The sequence below is a fragment of the Coregonus lavaretus genome, assembly GCF_964263955.1.
Source record: "Coregonus lavaretus genome assembly, contig: HAP1_SCAFFOLD_1316, whole genome shotgun sequence".
NCBI lineage: Eukaryota > Metazoa > Chordata > Actinopteri > Salmoniformes > Salmonidae > Coregonus > Coregonus lavaretus.
This window is the reverse complement of record NW_028160031.1, coordinates 102,502-121,047: the sequence shown is the minus strand read 5'-3', so window position 1 is coordinate 121,047 and position 18,546 is coordinate 102,502. Positions and strand designations below refer to the sequence as shown.

Sequence of the window (18,546 nt, the reverse complement as noted above, 5' to 3'; positions counted from 1 at the left end):
AATGTGATTTTAAACCTAACCACACTGCTAACCTTATTCTTACGATATTGCCAATCTTGACTTTGTAGCTGTGCTATCTAGTGTAATCCCAGTTTACTGGCTCAGCATGTCACGTGCTTCCTTGTTTACTGTCCTCTTGGTTTTGCGAAAACAATAGCTATTTACTGATTTATCTGCTGGATAAATTGGTTACTACCAGCCATTGTTATGTAAAATACAATTTATATTTCTATCTCCACTTGTTTCTCTGAAAAGCTTACATAAAACAGTGAAATCCATTATAAAAAAACGAGTCAAATGGATTAGAACATGTTTAATACAGAACAAATTCAGCGCAATACAAAGTAACACAAACTTTCATCATCAATTTGATAAAATGCAACTAAGGACAATTGTGTTTCATTGAACTCAACTGATACAGCTGATTGTTGCGGATTATGTTTTTCAGCACATTGACATTTTGAAAAAGGTCTCCCTTTTCATCCACTTCACATGGTCCTCTAGTGATCTCAGTTTGATTTGCTTGAAATCTCTAGAAAAGAAAAAACAATAGTGGAGATGCAATACGATCAAAGATTGGAATGATTATATCCAAAGCATATGATAAAAAAAGATTGTGTGCATCAAAGTGTGTTCTTATTATATCAGTATAAATGTAGATAATAAGCTCCATACAGACTCTTGACATATACACAAACCAATCTGAGACATGCAAATTAACAACAACATGGTGCCCAAATGGCACCCTATTACCTATATATAGTGCACTACTGACCTGAGATAGACTAGTGTCCTGTCCAGGGGGTGTACTTGTACATCAAGTTGCCTCATGTTACAGAAACAAAAGATAGGCTCGTGCTCCTATGAGCCGTTCCAGCTTGCACAAGCCAAGCTATTTATTTACTTTTCACCTGAGCCCTATGGACACTGGTCAAACGTAGTACACTATATAGGGAATAGGGTGCCATTTGGCATGCAGATCAAATCTTTGTGCAGATACATCACCACATTCCCCTGGTGCCATAACTTAGCCTTTGAGCTGCAGCCAGTCCATAGAATGTTATGCACAAAGGCTTAGAATCTTCAAGATTCCAGTCCATTTGAAAATCATTGGATTTATACAGCGCCCCTTGCATCAGGCAAGCAGGGAACGATAGGTCAGAGGTCATCACCCTTTGCAGAGAAAGTCTGTGTGTGTGTGTGCATGTGTGTGTGTGCATGTGCGTGTGTGCCCACTTGCATGTTGGTGCTTCAGGGTATGTGGTGGGGGGGTTGATATGTGGCTGAAGCTCAGAGAAACAGGGGGCAACATATAGCAGCAGCAGCAGCTGTTGTTGGGGGTCAAGGCAGCGTCTTTGACAGCCAGTCAGTGAGCTGGGGGGGTTGGGGAGAGGAGAGAAAAAGGGTGGACCTACCTGGGCCAGGGAGGTGGGGCTAGAGGCGGTGGAAGATGGAGGTAGGGCAAGGGGGCCTGACTCCCACAGGTGCTAAGAGGCTAAAAGGGCGTCAATACCTGCTGGGGTTAACACCATGGCCTGTAGCAGGTCGGAGAGAGAGATGATCCCCCTGCACACATCCTCTCTGTCCACCAGGACCAGCCGATGGACCTGAGGGGAGGGGATGGGGACAGGATCAGGAGTGGAAGCGGAGAGGATGGAGAAGGAATGGGGCAGGATGGGGGTAGGATGAGGGTAGGATGGAGAGAGGATGGGGGGGCAGGATGGTGGTAGGATGGGGGCAGGATGTGGAGAGGAGGGGGAGAGGATGGGGGCAGGATGTGGAAAGGATGTGGAGAGAATGAGGGCAGTATGGGACAGGAGGGGGAGAGGATGGGGGTGTGTGGTGGGAAACGGTTGACAGTGGTTAGACAACAAGGATTTACCGGTAATTAAGTAGAGTAGAGTAGAGCAGAGCAGTAAGCAACAGAGGGCTAATACCTATACAGTCTACGGCTAATACATTGAAATACATTATAATACTAGAGTGGCCTATGTCACAAACCTTCATAACTCTATTTCTATTTCATTGTGTGGGCTAATAGAGCTACATGTTACAGCATATCAGCGGCCATTTCTTTGATGTCTTTTTTAAACAAACTCTTAGATGGAGTGGAGAGACAGGGCCACCGTGATAGAGGACACAACCTGGGTCATATTCAGTAGTGCACACCGTAGCAAAACGTAGCAATAAGAACGAGTGTTTCTTATTCGACAAGTTCAGGTAGTCCCTCCCTGTTTCAGCCTGTTTTCTTCCATTTGGTGCCATATGAACATAACCTGGGGGGAGCAGAGTGGGACACTAACCTCAGCCTTAATGATGCGATCGATGACGGTCTCCAGGGTCTCGTCAGGGAGGCACTTGATGACCCCCTCTACGAAACAGCAGCGCCGCCGGATGGCCTCCTGCATGGACATGTTCAGGTTGTTGTATGTCTTCTGGGCGGCCAGATTCTGTCTCCGAGAAGAGGAGAGGAGCGGAGGGAACAATGTAAATGTACACAATGCACCAACAAAGACGTGAAGGGCTTTATTTTGTATTGTTTTCAGGCGAATTAAACTGTAACAGGCAGTTTTGGGGTACTTACAATCACATCGAATCTGGAGTAGAGAGCCACCACCTTGCCTTGGTGTACAAAGGACAGTGAGATAATGTACATAGCCTACCTACATCCTACAAGTCTAACTTTCTTTTTGAAGGGCACCTACATAAGGACATACACATACACTGTACGAGTCAGTGTTTGACTCTGAACAAGAGATTAGGTTAACCCACCTTGCTCGTTTACTACGGGCAGCGCAGAGACCCTCCTCTCTACAAACACAGACAGGGCATCGTAGACCGAGGCCGTCTGCTGTACTGTGGCAATGTTCCGGAATGTCCCGATCCCAACATCCTGGATCGTCTTATGCATGAAGCAGGGTTTTGGGACTGTCTCTTTCTGTGTAGAGTACTTTATTTTTTTTAAAGGAACACAATGAATGTAAAAGGAAAACCTACAGTTCACAACACCACTGGTTGAAATGGATGCCCATATAATATAAGCATAAACACACACATCTTCTCCAAGTCATGTTGTCTTACAAATATATGGAGGAACTTGAGGATTCGCTTGTGCGTGAGAATGTGTAAGACATTTCCGGACACGGGATCGATAACTGGCAATCTGTGGATCTTATACCTCAGTAGGGAGTAGATGGCGTCGAAGAGGCTGCAAAGAGAGGAGGGGAGACAGACTAGGCCTATGGTAACTGTGTCTAACCCTGGAGAGCACAACCAACATCCACACATGGGTCATGTTGCAAAACTTTTTGCTACAGTGTGCCCTACTAAACACAACCCAGAACACTGCCTGTAATATACTGAATCCCAGCCTCAATTTCCTTAGTCTGTCACTCATTAAAAAAGGTATCAGCAAAAGTAACAACTCAGGCAAAGCCAGGTGACAGGAGTTGGCTTGACTGAGAGCTGCGTAGATTCACCTGGCGTCTGGAGTGATACTATGAAGACAGTGGTTGGAGTATTGCAGGTACACATCTGCAGAGAGAGAGAGAGAGAAATAAACAGAAGGGAAGTTACAGAAAGTATATACCATAGACATAGAACACTGCATCATTTGCCTTCTCTAGCTTATTTACTTGAATGAATCACCTCGCCATGTCCCAATTTGATGCCTCTCCAGCTCATTCATTTGAACCTTTGGGAGTGGGGAAACATATTGGACAACTTATATTATGAATGATTTCTGTGTCATTCACACAACCATGATCTTGTCTCTATTGAACATGCTTTTTAGTCCAGGACTAGGCTTAAAGGGATAGTCCACCCAAATTACAAAATGGTTTCCTTACCCTGTAAGCAATTTATGGACAAGGTAAGACTGCAATCCATGCTTTGGTTTTGTCTACATGGCCACTGTCACCAAAGGCTAACTTTTAAGAATTTTTGTCAAAAAATGTTTCATGTCCAAATCATCTTAAAATATGTTTATTGAGCTACACAATCCATTTCAGACACTTTGGGATATTGACCTGCATTTGGCTCAAATACGCACCAATGGGGACCTGTAGTAACGATGGAGAATGTTGATGAAATCTGTTATAGTCAGCATTCCTGTGAGGACAATAGAGAGAGAGAGAGAGAGTTCATATCACTATTGGCATGGATACGAGCTAGTGTCTAGTCTTCATATCACATTACCCCCAAAACCAGCCCAAGCTTGCAATCATTCAGGGCATTGCGTTGCCATAAGCAAGTAGCAAGAGAGCACCCCCTAATCTCTTCTCTTACCCACAAATCTCTGTGTCTTGCTATCCCAGAGAGGTGCAGCTCTCAAGCCGTTTGCTACAAGAGCGAAAAAGGCTTTCTTCACCTGCAAACATAGGATTTCTTTTTAACACAACTAGTTAACACCGGTCTTACTAGCGAGTATGTTTTTGGGAAGAAGGAATGAGCGGGCCGCACATGAAATATTGCTGCAGCACATGAAATATTGCTGCAGGGAAAAGGGAAAACAGCTATAACTGTAGTTACAGGAGAGAGGAGCTCTGACTTAAAATGTCATACCAAAAGGGACCACGACCTTTCCCTTGGGAAGTGGAGGGAGATGAAATATCTGGGTTGAGTTCAGCAGGAAGAATATGTTCTGAAATGGGGAGGCACTATGTGAATTTGTCAAGTAAGAACACATATTTTCGTTTCCTGTAACCTGTTGTAAGACATTTTGCTACGATGTGCCCTGCTGAACACCACCCTGGACTATTTTTTGCCCCCAAATTATTGTGTATTGTTCAGTTCCAACATACACGTGGGTTACAGGAAACTTGACTCTTACTTGTAGTGTTGTGTCAAATATGACCAGTTTACAGCTGGTTGGAATGGCCTCATAGCAGCAATGACTTTTCATGAACTTCATGTAGATCTCAGCATCGGCCTCTGAAGTTATGGGGAGGTGAAGTGGGGACAAAGTTACACACACACACATACAGTTATAGATCCCCTATACACCTCATTCCACGAAACAGACACACAAATGTACATGCACACACACACACAAACACCGAAGGTTACCTGAATTACCTGCATTCTTCAATTCTTCAAGCATCTCTCGAAACGAGATCTAGACCAACAGAAAAAATCACCAACAACCTCAATCACTCTCTAACACTTTGATAATAGTGCTCTAAAATCACTGCTGGAATGAAGCTCGAAGGAAAAACATTCAGGATCAAGGTGAACTAAGCTCTAAACTAAAAACATTATTTACAATCCAATAGGCTTTTTACCCCAGCTTATTCCTTGTAGTCCTAAATGCTTCAATCCTACACGCACTTCTCGAACACAAATCCGGCTTACTCGTGTTCCATGACCTACCTGCCTGATAGGCGGATGTCTTTTCTCCATGAAAGAGTTGGGCTCTACGCAACCAACAACAAACGCTAGGTCCTGCTACATGCAGGCTCCTCTCCCCCTGCCTGTCCCACAAACCAGTTGGGTCTATATTAGGAGCAGGAGTCTCAAGTGGTATGCGGAGGGCCAAGGGGATGGGGGCGGGGTCTGGGGTGAGGGGCGCAGGCAGAAGAGGGGTGGGTACGTTCCTCTCTGACATATTCTGCATTGTTTCTGTGTGGATTTTAGGACCATTACAGCATGTTGTTGATGAGGTTCCTGAGTTGTGAAAACAGTTTGCCAGGCATTGCGACTGATATTTTGCACAGAAGCACAGTGTCAGAAATGCTCACGCAGACTTGCCATACTAGGACTACACGAGGCACAGCAGTCAAAAGGACGTGTTGTGTTGTGATATGGATATGTGCTGAAGTTGAATGCAATAGAGAGATGCTGCAGTGTTATGAAAGGCTTGCTATTTGTCTGGTGATGGGTGTAACTATGTTGACTGTCTCGATTCAGCTGTTATGGCTTCCTGTTCCCATTGGCATTGTGTTGTTCATTGTTATTTGCAGGAGCTTGAGGACAGCAGCAATAACAGGAAATGAGGTTAAGTACACTATGTTGTGCAGAGTTGTTGATGGGGAGATTGAATCTTAATTGTGTTTCCTTGATTCCTCTCTCCTTCTGAAAACACATTGGAGAAGATTGGGGCTCACATTCAAAGAGTCTCAGAGTAGGAGTGCTGATCTAGGATAAAGTTTTGCCTTTTAGATGACAATGAAGAGTTGAAACCTGATCCTTGATTAGCAGTCCTACTCTGAGATGCTTTGTGAATACGGGCCCACAGGGCAGGAACCCCAGATATTCTGCTCCAATGCATTTTGAGGAGACGAGGACGTGAGGAACGAAATAAATACAATTGAGATTCCAAAGATGGTGGCTTAGGTGACAGTGCCTTAGCCTGGTCCCAGATCTGTTTGTGCCGTCTTGACAAAGACCATGTGAATTGGCAAGACAGCCCAAACAAATCTGGGAGCAGGTTAATGTCGCCTTGCTTAACACCACACATGTAGATCAGTGCCTGTGTGACTGCAGTTCCTAGATGTGAGCTCAAATGGCATATTGCTTTCTAGGGTGTGTGATTAATAGATTGTGAGATGAATAGCTCAATGTTGACAACTCACATTACATACTGTATGTCAAAGTGGACCATGTGGACAGTGATACAAGCATATATGACAAATGAAAACCAAACCTTTAAGGGTCAAGCATTTTATTATATATTTTTTTACAGATTTCTACACATTGACTGTTTTGTACATGGTTTACAAAATTCAAGGATATCGTGCTTCAAAATCTAAGTCTGATTTGAATTTGTTCAATTGCTGAAAGTATCTAAATAAACAAAAGCCAAACTTCATGGAGTTCTTGTCCTAGGGACCCCAGTGCCTCATGGCTTTGTAAGAAACGTGTCAATGTAAAACCAAGTCAAATGTAGAAATATCACAAATTCCCTAGCAAGAACCTTCTCTCTTGAGTAGAAAAATATGAGAAGAGCTAACTGTTTTTCAGGGTTGAGAGACATAGAAATAGTATTACTAGAATTGACATCCCCATTCAAGTAATTATATTTCTAAGGAGAAAGAAGCCATTTCCAATTTTGAGCGGGTGGAAAAGGCAAATTATGTGCGAGTGATTGAGTGGCTGGTTTACTGTTGTCAGGTCTCCCCAACCAAATGGGTATGTTAAAGAGGGATACTAATTAATTGCACTAATTGAAAAACAGACATTTCTATTTTTAAAAAAGTGTTATGTTTTGCACAATACACCTCATCCATATGAGGATGTTATGTTTCCATGATTAGGTTATTGGATGAAAATCGCATTCATTAGATACATTTTCAAAACATTCATGTTTAATGTTGGCGCCATATTCAAAACGCTTATTTAAAAAACGGCAAACAGTGGACTGGTTATGACCTATTTCAGTTGCGTGGCATTATGTTCTGCAAACATGAAAACAGAGATGGCCACTGCATTCTATCATGGTAAAATAAATAGTTACCTGAAAAAAAGGCTGCACTCTCAGAGTTGCAGCTGTCCCCCTGTGCTATCTGAGTTCAGCGTCATGTTCAGTAGGCATGAAATGAAACAAATGTCCCAAAAAAGGGGGGGGAGGGGGGTTGTACTCGCTGAACTTGTCCAATAACAAACGTCTATTTTCATTTACTGTTGCAAAGCAGTTTAAAGCATTTCGCTACGATGTGCCCTAATGAACACGACCTGAGAGGGGCAGCCATACTGAGATATCAATTTACTGTTTACTGTTTTTTCACTGGAATAAAAAAAACATTTAATCTCTACTGTTGTTCAGTGCAGGGACCAGTAGCCATCTGTGACTTCACTGGTCTAAATATGATTAACAAAAAAAAAAAAAGCATAAATATGTTGAAATCTTTAAAATAACAACTGCAGTAAATGAGAGAATAATGACCCAAAACTCCATGGCAAAGCATATGTAGGCTAGCTAGTTGTCTCTAGCTTGAGTGCAAGTCTGTTTGTGCCATCATTCCAACTCCTTGTCACGCAATGTTTGGCTTGACAAGAACAGCAATGGAGTTGGCAAGGGCACAAACAGATATGGGACCAGACTAAATTGACTCCCTTCTTAAATCCATTATGTTCACTTTCTGTGAGACTCATTGGCGCGCTACAATACAGTAGTGACTTAGAAAGCAGCCTTGCTTTTGTCGAGACAACTTACTTTCGCAACACATTCTCAAATAGCTATGATGTCGCATCAAAACGTAACTCCTCCAACTCAAAACATGACTTAACCTAACTCCTACAAGCCCCCATTTTCAAACATAGGTAAGGAGTAGGTAGCTTGGGTACCAGTCTGTTTGTGCCATCATGCCACTTTGTCATGCCAAACATGTTTGACATATGACAAGGAGTGGCAATGAGTGGAATGATGACACAAACAAATCTGGGACCCAGGCTAAAGAGTAGGTAGTAACAAACGCTGTGTGGGTATGGTAGCCATGCTAAACCCATTTTTTTTGTCTTTTGAAACCAAACCTGAAATATTAGTTTGCCATGTACACACCTTCTAGACCTCAAACACCTCCTTGACTTCGGAAACACCCATTGAAAAGCTATGTGATCCAACCTCCTTTGAAAAATAAATGTTAGAAAAGACATGAGGGGCTGAGTACAGAACTCAGATCTCACGCTGTTATGAGTTAATCTTACTTATTTACACCAATTCAGCTGGCATCAAACCACTGTACAAAATGTGCTACTCACCTTTAGGGTCTCTTATCTCAAATTTAGACAGTATATGCAAAAAAAAAAGCACATACAAAACAAAATCAATCCTTTCACTGCAACGGATGCATTCTGAAAAATCAGCTGGTTTAATTTGGAGTCCGGCGTCATCGTCATTGCAGTGGCTTGTTTTGTCCGTCTGTGTCTAGCTGGGCATGAGGAGAGATGGGGCTTTCTCGATGGGCAGCATGAACTGTGGGCAGCAGGGTCCGACACGGAGGGTTGCCATGCTATTCAGACAGGAGTCCAGGAACATCGGGGCGGCTCCGTAGAGGAGGGGGGAAGGGGCCAGCCACGGTGCTGCGGGGTGTCCAGGGTGTCCAGGCTCAAGTAGTGGAGCAGAGGTGTTCCGTGGGCCGCACTGGATAGAGCCAGGAGGGAGGCTCCCCACTGTCACTGGGCAACCGGGGCAGTGCAGGGAGGAGGCGGACAAGGCTGGTTCAGTGTCAGGCTGGGGGTCTGGGTCAGTGTGGCCCCGCGAGGTGAGGAGAGAGCCCCATAGACACAGTATAGAGGTCTGGGAGGAGGTTGGCGAGCCGAGGTTGTGGTCGTCGTGGGTGTGGAGAGTGCCAGGCCGGCGGTTGTGACTGTCGTTGCCCAAGACGCAGCAGCGAGGGAGGTCGGATGCTGGACTGGGGGTCTCTGGGACTGGGAGCTGGACTGGTGGTGGTGTTGGAGACAGGCTGGAGCTCGGCAGGTGGACTTGGCTGACTGGGGCCAGGGGCTGGCTGCTCCTGGGGAGGCTGAGCTGCTGCAGCACAGCGCTGGTGGCAATAAGGCCCGCCACACTGGTCAGATACACCAGCCCCAGCATGCAGGTCACCTGGAGAGAGGTGAGGACATGTGGATTTAGTGGATTTCTTTCATTATGTTTTTCCTTTTCCCCCAAACTGACTACTTTCAAAAGTGTTGCTTCTTTCAATCAACACATAGTTTACGTGGGTTTCTGCAATGAGCAGTTTTCGGAAATTGATGTTACTTTCAGGGGTGTTTCTGAGACTAGAGTTGTGTCCATTAGACACAAAACAGGAGAAAACGTAATACCTGAATAAGTCAAATAAAAAACGCTATTTTCTATTTCAAAATGTTCTGCTACGTTGTGCCCATATTGAGCACGACCCACAACTCAGTCCTTCAGTGCACTGTGGACCCCACTGCCCTGCCCTCTGACCCCTCCTCACCTTGGCAAAGCGCAGGTAGAGGGCCGTCAGTGCCTGTCGCCACGCCGCCTGCTCCAGCAGCACACAGAGGTCAGTGTAGGTGAACCAGCCTCGCTTCATCCCCTGCTTCACTGCAATACTGGAGTCACAACAGGCCAGAGTTAATACACACACACACACACACACACACACAGACCACACTCAATGCAAACACAGAGAGAGAGAGAGATGTACCTAGAACAGAGGCTGGCAAACAAATGACTACGGTCATGTGACACACACAACCAACCCTTTGTTTGAACTAGCAGCTCTGTATCAGATCTACAGCCCATATGCCAGCCAAATTACCACAAGAACTTGACACTACTGATTTAGTTATTCCCTGAAAAATCATGGGGCCTCCAAAAACAGAAGTCTCTATGACATTCCCAACACTTCATAGCTTCTTGTGTTTCTAATGGTTCTAATGCATTAGGAGTCTCTCACACACACCCCGACACACAGGCCGATATTTTCTTGAGCGGATGGTCAGGGGGTCGGAACATAATTACAAATATTTTGTAGACTACAAATTGACTACAAGAAGCCCAAACCGATATAATTTTGGACTAAATCTAATCATTTCAAATCTTGCATACATTTGTATACGATCACATATAATGTATATCTCTCTATTATGCATAGAAATAATTTGGAACAGAGTTCCAGAATTAAAATCACTTGGAAATGATTTGCTGGGGACCTCCCGAGTGGCGCAGTGGTCTAAGGCACTGCATCGCAGTGCTAGCTGTTCGAGTCCAGGCTCTGTTGCAGCCGGCCTCGACCAGGAGACCCATGGGGCGGCGCACAATTGGCCCAGCGTTGTCCAGGTTAGGGGAGGGTTTAGCCGGCAGGGATGTTCTTGTCCCATCGTGCACTAGCGACTCCTGTGGCGGGCCGGGCGCAGTGCACGCTGACACGGTCGCCAGGTGTATGGTGTTTCCTCCGACACATTGGTGCGGCTGGCTTCTGGGTTAAGCGGGTATTGTGTCAAGAAGCAGTGTGGCTCGCACGGCTCTCGACCTTCGCCTCTCCCGAGTCTGTACGGGAGTTGCAGCGATGGGACAAGACTGTAACTACCAACAAGGACATTTTTTGTAGTTTTTTTGCTCTGAAAACTAAAAATCACCCGCGGGCCAAATATGTCCCACAGGCCGCCAGTTGGGGAACCCTGCACTAGCACGAAAAACAATCTACGTGAATGACAAGAAACACAAACCTGGTTTCTAGTTGATCCAGTATGCCAAAGTAGTCCCCGGGCTCAGTGAAGAGGCTCCACTCCTGAAACACAGAAGCGAGAGCAGCTGTCAGATAGCATATCATGGCTATACAAATACAGTACAATGGGAATTAAATATTAGTGATGCGCAGGTTGACACATATCCTGCAGTCCCCGCGGTTATATCCGTGGGGCGGGTGGGTTTAGGGTTATGAAATATTGTGTGGATGAAGTGGGGGGTGGGTGGCAGCAATGTTCGAGCTGCAGTAGGCCTCGCCGTAACTAATCAGAGCTGCAGTAGGCCTATATGCAAATAGACCATTGCCATGGATTGGTGCCATTTACTTTGAACTGGACTGTGTTTACAGCATAGTCGTGAGTAGATGCACTTGTTTTGAGATCAAAGCAAGAGCTACATGTAGCGACGTGTGCACATTTGTTCATATCCTTTGCTAGTTTGTGAGTTATTAGCCCAGTTATAGATCATTTCTAGTCAGCAATGGGGGACTGATTGCTTCCTACAAGACCACAAAACGCGTTGGGTAAAGAGCTTCTTTTTGTCTTAAAAAGGGGCAGTGTTGTATTCTGAGACCGGCTTGAATAAGCTAAGTAGCCAATAGGCAGAGGGTAGCATAATTTGTCTGATTCTCTGTAATAATGGTATGGGAATAATGACGTTTTTATTTTGTAAAGTGGTTTCTTGCATCAAACACAACAACATTTTCAGTCACCTCCTTGTCTGAAGGACAAGTGGATAAACAGGTTAATGTCAAGCTCGGCATGTTTTTTTCAAACGTCTCATGGAATACAGGTCTACGTTGAACACCAGCCTACAGTAGCAGCCAATCTGTGAACGATAGAACAGCTATTTCCACGTTAAAATGTTATGGGATGCCTTTTCTCCATTGTTTTTGATGGTAGGCCACTCTGGTAGGCTTACATTATGATCAAATGGCCACAGAAGCCTACTTGGGCACTGTTAAAACTTAAAGCGGGTACAGCCTCAATGTTCATAGTAAACACGCGCCGGAAGTTGCACAGAATTTTCACAACTTTCAAGTTTGCGCTCAGTGCTGAATTCTTTTTGAGGGAACATTGGGTGGCGGGCAGGTTGAATACAGAAAAAACAATACCTTAAAAAAATCCATAAATGTATCATTCTTGTGCAATTTATATCGCTAGGCTACATTTATGTTTCTTTCATTATTTTTGGCTATCTGGCATTAGAGTGTTAGCCTAAACTTTAGGGCCTAACTGTACGCACACCAAATAGCCTACACCCCATGCTTTTGTGAACGGGCCGGGCAGAAAAAATGAATGGCGATCCACTGAAGCAAAAAGGACAATGAGTTTAATTCAATAAGAGAAAAGCTACGAAATGGAGAGTTGAAAATAATAATGAAAAAGGGAGGCAAGAAAAGTAATGTTTGGGAAAGATTTGGTGAAGTGGTAAAAGAGGATGATAGCAGTGTTATGTGTGATGATTGTGAAGCACTATACTTTAAATAGGGAACTGTAGCCTACTGTTCAGATGGGTTAAATGGAAACTGAAATCTGGACACTGACTGTAGGTCTATAACCTCTCACAGCCTTAATATTAACTCCTGCAGAATGTAGCATTTCGTGCAGTAAAATTATACACCAAATGTAGGCAACATTTTGACTCGGGAACAGTAGTGGAGAAATATGATTTATTTATTTCAGCATCTTGAGAGAATGCGAATAAGCAATTAGATACCGTCTGTAGAGGTGCTATCTTTATCAGCATCATAAAAGCTGATAGTATTTCAAGCACAAAATATGCATCCAAGCTGAACTGAAATATTTTCAGAAACACGTTGGGTCATTTTCACAGTATTCTATTTGCTTACAACCAGTCAAACTGATGCCATTTGGACATTTCACACAGAAGATATTTCCTTTGTTTTTGTTATTGCATTTTCTCCCGGTCGCTGAACGTCTTTGCTCCATGAAAGAAGCAGAGACGACAGAAAACTTTACCAATGTCAACTAGATTGAAGCATTCATTCTATCGATTTATGACATTATTCTGGTGAGCAAGGGTTTATTTAGTCTTCTAGGGCAACATACAATGACAGAAGAGAAGCTGCATGTATCTAGTTATAGACAAGTTTACTAAAAAGCCTACCAAAATGTCGGAATTATAAGCAGAAACATATCCAAATCAGGCAAAAAAAATCCTGCACCCTCTGTCAAAAAATCATTCTGCCGTCTCTGTAGCCTACAGTGCATTTTCTGTATTAGCGGGTTAGGGTCGGGCCTCAGATTTTCAATGCAGGCGGGTGCGGGTGAACAAACGGTTGACCCACGCACCACTATTAAATATATGGCTCTGAGTGGGATCCCACATTTCTGAGCCTGTGTGTATAGTATGTAATACTATGTATAACTTACAATGGCATCGAGGAAATTCATCTCCAGGGTGTTGACAGTCTGGACGTCCAATTTCCCAGCTGCCCCCCACTCGTCGTTGAACACCTCCTCGTCCTCCCCTTCGTCGTACAAATATTTGCTGGCAACCATCTGGAGGAAAGGCGACACAGGATTAGGGGGTTAAAAAAAGATCAGTCCATATGTCATAGAAAGCAAGATGTGTTTGCATCTATTTCCTCACACATACTCAGCATACTACACAGGAGATTCCATCCTAATAGTTGTTATTTTTGACTTGACTATTGTTATTATTGTTACTGACTGATGTACTGCATCGTTGAAGGAGCTATCGCATAAGCATTTTGCTGCATCTTTTATACCTGCTGTAAACTGTGCGTGACGAATAAAATTTGATTTGATTTTTAAACATGACAGGACGCTTTCCCAGACACAGACTTAAGCCTACCCCTGGTCAAAAAACCCCATTGCAGATTCTAAATTGAACAAGAATTAGGTGTAGTATATGGGTCTTGGCCCTACATGCCCAGCAGATAATAGAGAGACCCATGTTCATAACAAGCTGTACTGTGCCCATCACATGCATAGCCTTAACCTAATTCTGTCGAGAAGACCTGTGCTTTTCAGTCACCCACATTGCCATTGCATAATTCTGGTAAGAGGACCTAATGCTTATCACCTAGGCTAAATAGCCTTGGCTTAATTCTGGCGAGACAACCTGTGCGTCCCAAATTTCCCCCTATTCCAATCAATCAATCAAAAACATATTCTCACATGCTTCGTAAATAACAGGTGTAGACTAACAGTGAAATGCAGATCTTGGCTCTGGTCAAAAGCAGTACACTACAATGGGAATAGGGTGCCATTTGAGATGCATACAACCTTTGGCCCACATACCATGGAGATAAGGAAGAGGTCAGAGGAGGAGATCTTTCGCAGGTATTCGGGGTTCCTGTGTCGTAACCTTTCGATGTAGACCAGGGCCAGCATCATGGCACACGGAGAGATACACGCCTCCCTGAAAAACAGACCAACTATATTAAGTTATGAAGACCATTACGTGCCCAGAAAGGATAACATGGAAAGTGTCAACATTCACTGACTTGATGCCACTGACAACATACCTCGCGACATGAGCAGCATATTTCTTGTGCAGTTTTCGAATTGGGCTAGGGGCAGACTTCTGAAGGAATTCCACAGCAATATCTAGAAATCATATTCAGAACATAATAATAATCAATTATTCAAATTCACAACATAATAATCAACACAGTCACACATGGACAGGACATAACCTAACAGACAAAATAGCTAACCTGTAACAGGACAGGAAAGGGAATCTAGAGAGCCATCTTGGTCCAGGCCATAGTACAATCGCTTCCGTACTCTCTCAGACAGTTTCTGATGTCCAGGAAGAAACTGTGAAGGCAGATCAGATAGCAAAGTTAATAATTGAGCGACACGCCTACATGACAAAAAAGAACCTGAAATAACGTTAGCTAGCAAACTTTACACAAACAAGTCACGTCAACACAGTTGGAATAATGTACCTAGCTAAATAGCTATCCCACAAATTGCCTCTTATATTCGGTTATCCCACTGTGTTTGCTGGCTACCGTCTTACGAGGTAAGGGTTAACGTTAGCTTCAACTTCACGACTTGTCACCTAAATCCAGAACAACCACATTCACATGTAGCTAACGTTAGCAAGCTGGTTAGCTACGTTAACGTTAGTTAGTCCAATACCGTACAGTAAGCGTTAACCTAGCCGTGTTTTGATGTTCAATTATAAGAAAGGCATACAAACACGTTTTGTTTAACCTGGTATACATATTTAAAATGCAATTACCAAATATGTCGTAAACTCATATCATCTCGTAAACTGTTATCGTTAACTAAATACCTCCCTAAACTAGCCAACTCAGCTAGCGTTGACAACGTAGCTAGCTAACTAGCCTGCTATTGTAGGCTTAATGACAGGCCAAGGCGAGTGAAAACGTAACTTACCGTAAACTCCTGAAAGTCAGAAAATTGAAATGTTCGTTCACTAAACAATTCGTTGAAATCCATGCTGTCTATCCAACATTAGCCAAATACTAGAAAGAGAGAAATCTAGCTGAATATCTATAAAACGGCGCCTGGTCTTCCTCAGGCTAGCTAGCTAGCACATCAGCAACCCCCGTTGTGATGGCTGACAAGCCCGCTTAGAAACCAATCAACAGCTGAGATGAAGGAGGGAGGGAACAGTCTAGGGAACAATTATGTAATGTACTGTATGGCTACAAACAGTTGTCTAATAATATAAAGCTAGCAATATGGTAAATTAGTAAAAACAGAGCCCACTTTGTCATAATAAACCTTTAATTATACAATTTATTAACATATAAATACAAAGAAAAAACAAACCATTTATGTATTTGACATCCAGGCATGGACTGATGCCACACACACATAGGAAAAGTGACAAAGGCAAAGATCACACTAAAAACAAACTATGCCCCCAAATCGCATACAAAACAGTTTGACATTGTGTCAAAGCAGTTAATATCAAAACAGATTTTGGTTGGGTGCATTTTTCTCTGTGTCAATCAGTGGAGGCTGCTGAGGGGAGGACGGCTCATAATAATGGCTGGAACGGTGCAAATTGAATAGCATCAAACACATGGAAACCAATTGTTTGATGTATTTGATACCATTCCACTTATTCCGCTCCAGCCATTACCACGAGCCTGTTCTCCCCATTTAAGGTGCCACCAACCTCCTGTGGTGTCAATGTCACTCATTGACACAGAGAACATTTCAAACTCATGGTGCATTAGTGTAAATAATTTGACTGCACCGGTTTGCGCACATTGTACACCTACAAATGATTGACTGCTGTCGTGGTAGAGCAATGATTTGATAGCAGAACCACTCTAGCTCTTTGGTATTACTTCTGCAGTCACAAATGCTCAAATGCATTTGGGATTAATCTAATTATTTCACAGTCTGACATAACTTTTCATGATGTAAAGTCCGTTGTGCATTATATGGATGGTAAGAATGTCAGTTTTCACTTCCCCTTGATTAATGCAGACAGTTTCAAATTCCAATTAAACTCCAAACCCGTAATCCTATGGCCTTAACGTAGATATAAAGTCCCCATTTTCTCTCAAATAACTCAAGTTCAGCTAAATGGCTAGATCTTCCCTTATGGCCCTTTTTTAAATAAATGAAACAGAATTTTACAATACATACTGTAAATGGAGTGTGATTATTATCAACAGATATTGACAAACTCCACACTGCCTTGGGAATGCAAGGCATAGATATTTACAAATTCAAATACAGACTAATTTATTCCATTAAAATAAAAATACACTGACAGTAGTTCTTTACTCAAAACGGGTAGCAGCATAGACAGGGTTGAGAATTCTGAGTTCATTCATAGATAAAGGTTTTCTTTTCCGCTGGGAATTTTGTCAATTATATCGGTTCTGTTCTCTTGCCAGTAGTTCTTATTGATCACCATTGGTGACAAATAAAAGTTACAGCCAGGATAATTTTGCAAGTATCAGTCAACACCTAGACTGTACATGATAATGCCAGAGTCTGATTGGAGTAAAATTGATGCAGCTTGGATGTGAAACGGACCAAATACAGACTAAATATCTGTTTTACTAATAACCAAATTTAGATTTTAAAGTTGAAGTTCTCATACACATACCTTGTACTTAGATTTTTTTAAAAACAATTAGAGTGCAACTGATTTCTTTGTTAAACAGTCAAATCGGTCTGAATCTCTTCATTAGTCTAATGTAAATCTATTGCTTGTATAGTAGCTAACAAAAATGTTCCCGTCTCATTAGCTAAAAAGTGGGTATAGTACAAAATATATATATATATACACTACAGTTCAAAAGTTTGGGGTCACTTAGAAATGTTCTTGTTTTCGAAAGAAAAGCAATTTTTTTTTGTCCATTAAAATAACATCAAATTGATCAGAAATACAGTGTAGACATTGTTAATGTTGTAAATATCTACATAGGCGTACAGAGGCCCATTATCAGCAACCATCAGTCCTGTGTTCCAATGGCACGTTATGTTTTCTAATCCAAGTTTATCATTTTAGAAGGCTAATTGATCATTAGAAAACCCTTTTGCAATTATGTTAGCACAGCTGAAAACTGTTGTGCTGATTAAAGAAGCAATAAAACTGGCCTTCTTGAGCATCAGCAATTGTGGGTTCGATTACAGGCTCAAAATGGCCAGAAACAAAGCACTTTCTTCTGAAACTCGTCTATTCTTGTTCTGAGAGATGAAGGCTATTCCATGTGAGGAAATTGCCAAGAAACTGAAGATCTCGTACAACGCTGTGTACTACTCTCTTCACAGAACAGCGCAAACTGGCTCTAACCAGAATAGAAAGAGGACTGGGTGGCCCCGGTGCACAACTGAGCAAGAGGACAAATACATTAGTGTGTCTAGTTTGAGAAACCAGCGCCTCACAGGTTCTCAACTGGCAGCCTCATTAAATAGTACCCGCAAAACACCAGTCTCAACGTCAACAGTGAAGAGGCGACTCCGGGATGCTGACCTTCTAGGCAGAGTTGCAAAGAAAAAGCCATATCTCAGACTGGCCAATAAAAAGAAAAGATTAAGATGGGCAGTCTGAGATATGGCTTGTTTGCGCTGTTCTGTGAAGGGAGTAGTACACAGCGTTGTACGAGATCTTCCGTTTCTTGGCAATTTCTCGCATGGAATAGCCTTCATTTCTCAGAACAAGAATAGACTGACGAGTTTCAGAAGAAAGTTCTTTGTTTCTGGCCATTTTGGGCCTGTAATCAAACCCACAATTGCTGATGCTCCAGATACTCAACTAGTCTCAAGAAGGCCAGTTGTATTGCTTCTTTAATCAGCACAACAGTTTTCAGCTGTGCTAACATAATTGCAAAATGGTTTTCTAATGATCAATTAGCCTTTTAAAATGATAAACTTGGATTAGCAAACACAACTTGC

The 18,546-nt window shown here is 42.8% G+C and overlaps 2 protein-coding genes across 5 annotated transcripts; both read right to left on the bottom strand.

Moving 5' to 3' along the window:
- Positions 1-298: 298 nt before the first annotated feature.
- LOC311122252 (5'-AMP-activated protein kinase subunit gamma-1-like) lies at positions 299-5,494 on the bottom strand. 4 transcript variants are annotated; one of them, XM_084196642.1, is made up of 13 exons: positions 5,371-5,494; positions 5,077-5,116; positions 4,832-4,932; positions 4,288-4,369; positions 4,052-4,110; positions 3,649-3,694; positions 3,480-3,534; positions 3,082-3,208; positions 2,773-2,950; positions 2,585-2,622; positions 2,304-2,450; positions 1,416-1,607; positions 299-532 (listed from the first exon to the last, which is right to left on the bottom strand). In XM_084196642.1, exons 1-12 carry the CDS (start codon positions 5,398-5,400, stop codon positions 1,488-1,490), a joined length of 1,023 nt encoding a protein of 340 aa, XP_084052768.1. In that variant the 5' UTR covers positions 5,401-5,494; the 3' UTR covers positions 299-532; positions 1,416-1,487. The 4 variants fall into 4 exon arrangements, with proteins under 4 accessions (XP_084052768.1, XP_084052770.1, XP_084052767.1 ...); XM_084196644.1 differs by having other exon boundaries at positions 2,304-2,454; positions 5,068-5,116; positions 5,371-5,481; XM_084196641.1 differs by having other exon boundaries at positions 5,068-5,116; positions 5,371-5,481.
- Positions 5,495-6,644: 1,150 nt separating this feature from the next.
- On the bottom strand, positions 6,645-15,701 carry LOC311122254 (protein CNPPD1-like). The gene is made up of 8 exons (XM_084196646.1): positions 15,556-15,701; positions 14,865-14,967; positions 14,673-14,754; positions 14,446-14,566; positions 13,552-13,680; positions 11,137-11,198; positions 9,900-10,017; positions 6,645-9,541 (listed from the first exon to the last, which is right to left on the bottom strand). The coding sequence occupies exons 1-8, from the start codon at positions 15,616-15,618 to the stop codon at positions 8,864-8,866; spliced, it is 1,356 nt and encodes a 451-aa protein (XP_084052772.1). The 5' UTR covers positions 15,619-15,701; the 3' UTR covers positions 6,645-8,863.
- Positions 15,702-18,546: the final 2,845 nt, after the last annotated feature.

What these genes read in the sequence shown, in the direction of transcription:
- LOC311122254 (XM_084196646.1), bottom strand. Translation starts at nt 15,618, where the DNA reads ATGGATTTCAACGAATTGTTTAGTGAACGAACATTTCAATTTTCTGAC. An exon ending in ACCTCTTCCTTATCTCCATG is followed by an intron (nt 13,681 to 14,445) that starts GTATGTGGGCCA and finishes CCTTTCCTCCAG; the next exon opens with ATGGTTGCCAGCAAATATTT. An exon ending in CTGGATCAACTAGAAACCAG is followed by an intron (nt 10,018 to 11,136) that starts GTTTGTGTTTCT and finishes TTGTGACTCCAG; the next exon opens with TATTGCAGTGAAGCAGGGGA.
- LOC311122252 (XM_084196641.1), bottom strand. Translation starts at nt 5,400, where the DNA reads ATGGAGAAAAGACATCCGCCTATCAGGCAG. An exon ending in CAAGACACAGAGATTTGTGG is followed by an intron (nt 4,111 to 4,287) that starts GTAAGAGAAGAG and finishes TTGTCCTCACAG; the next exon opens with GAATGCTGACTATAACAGAT. An exon ending in ACTCCAGATTCGATGTGATT is followed by an intron (nt 2,451 to 2,584) that starts GTAAGTACCCCA and finishes TCTCGGAGACAG; the next exon opens with AATCTGGCCGCCCAGAAGAC.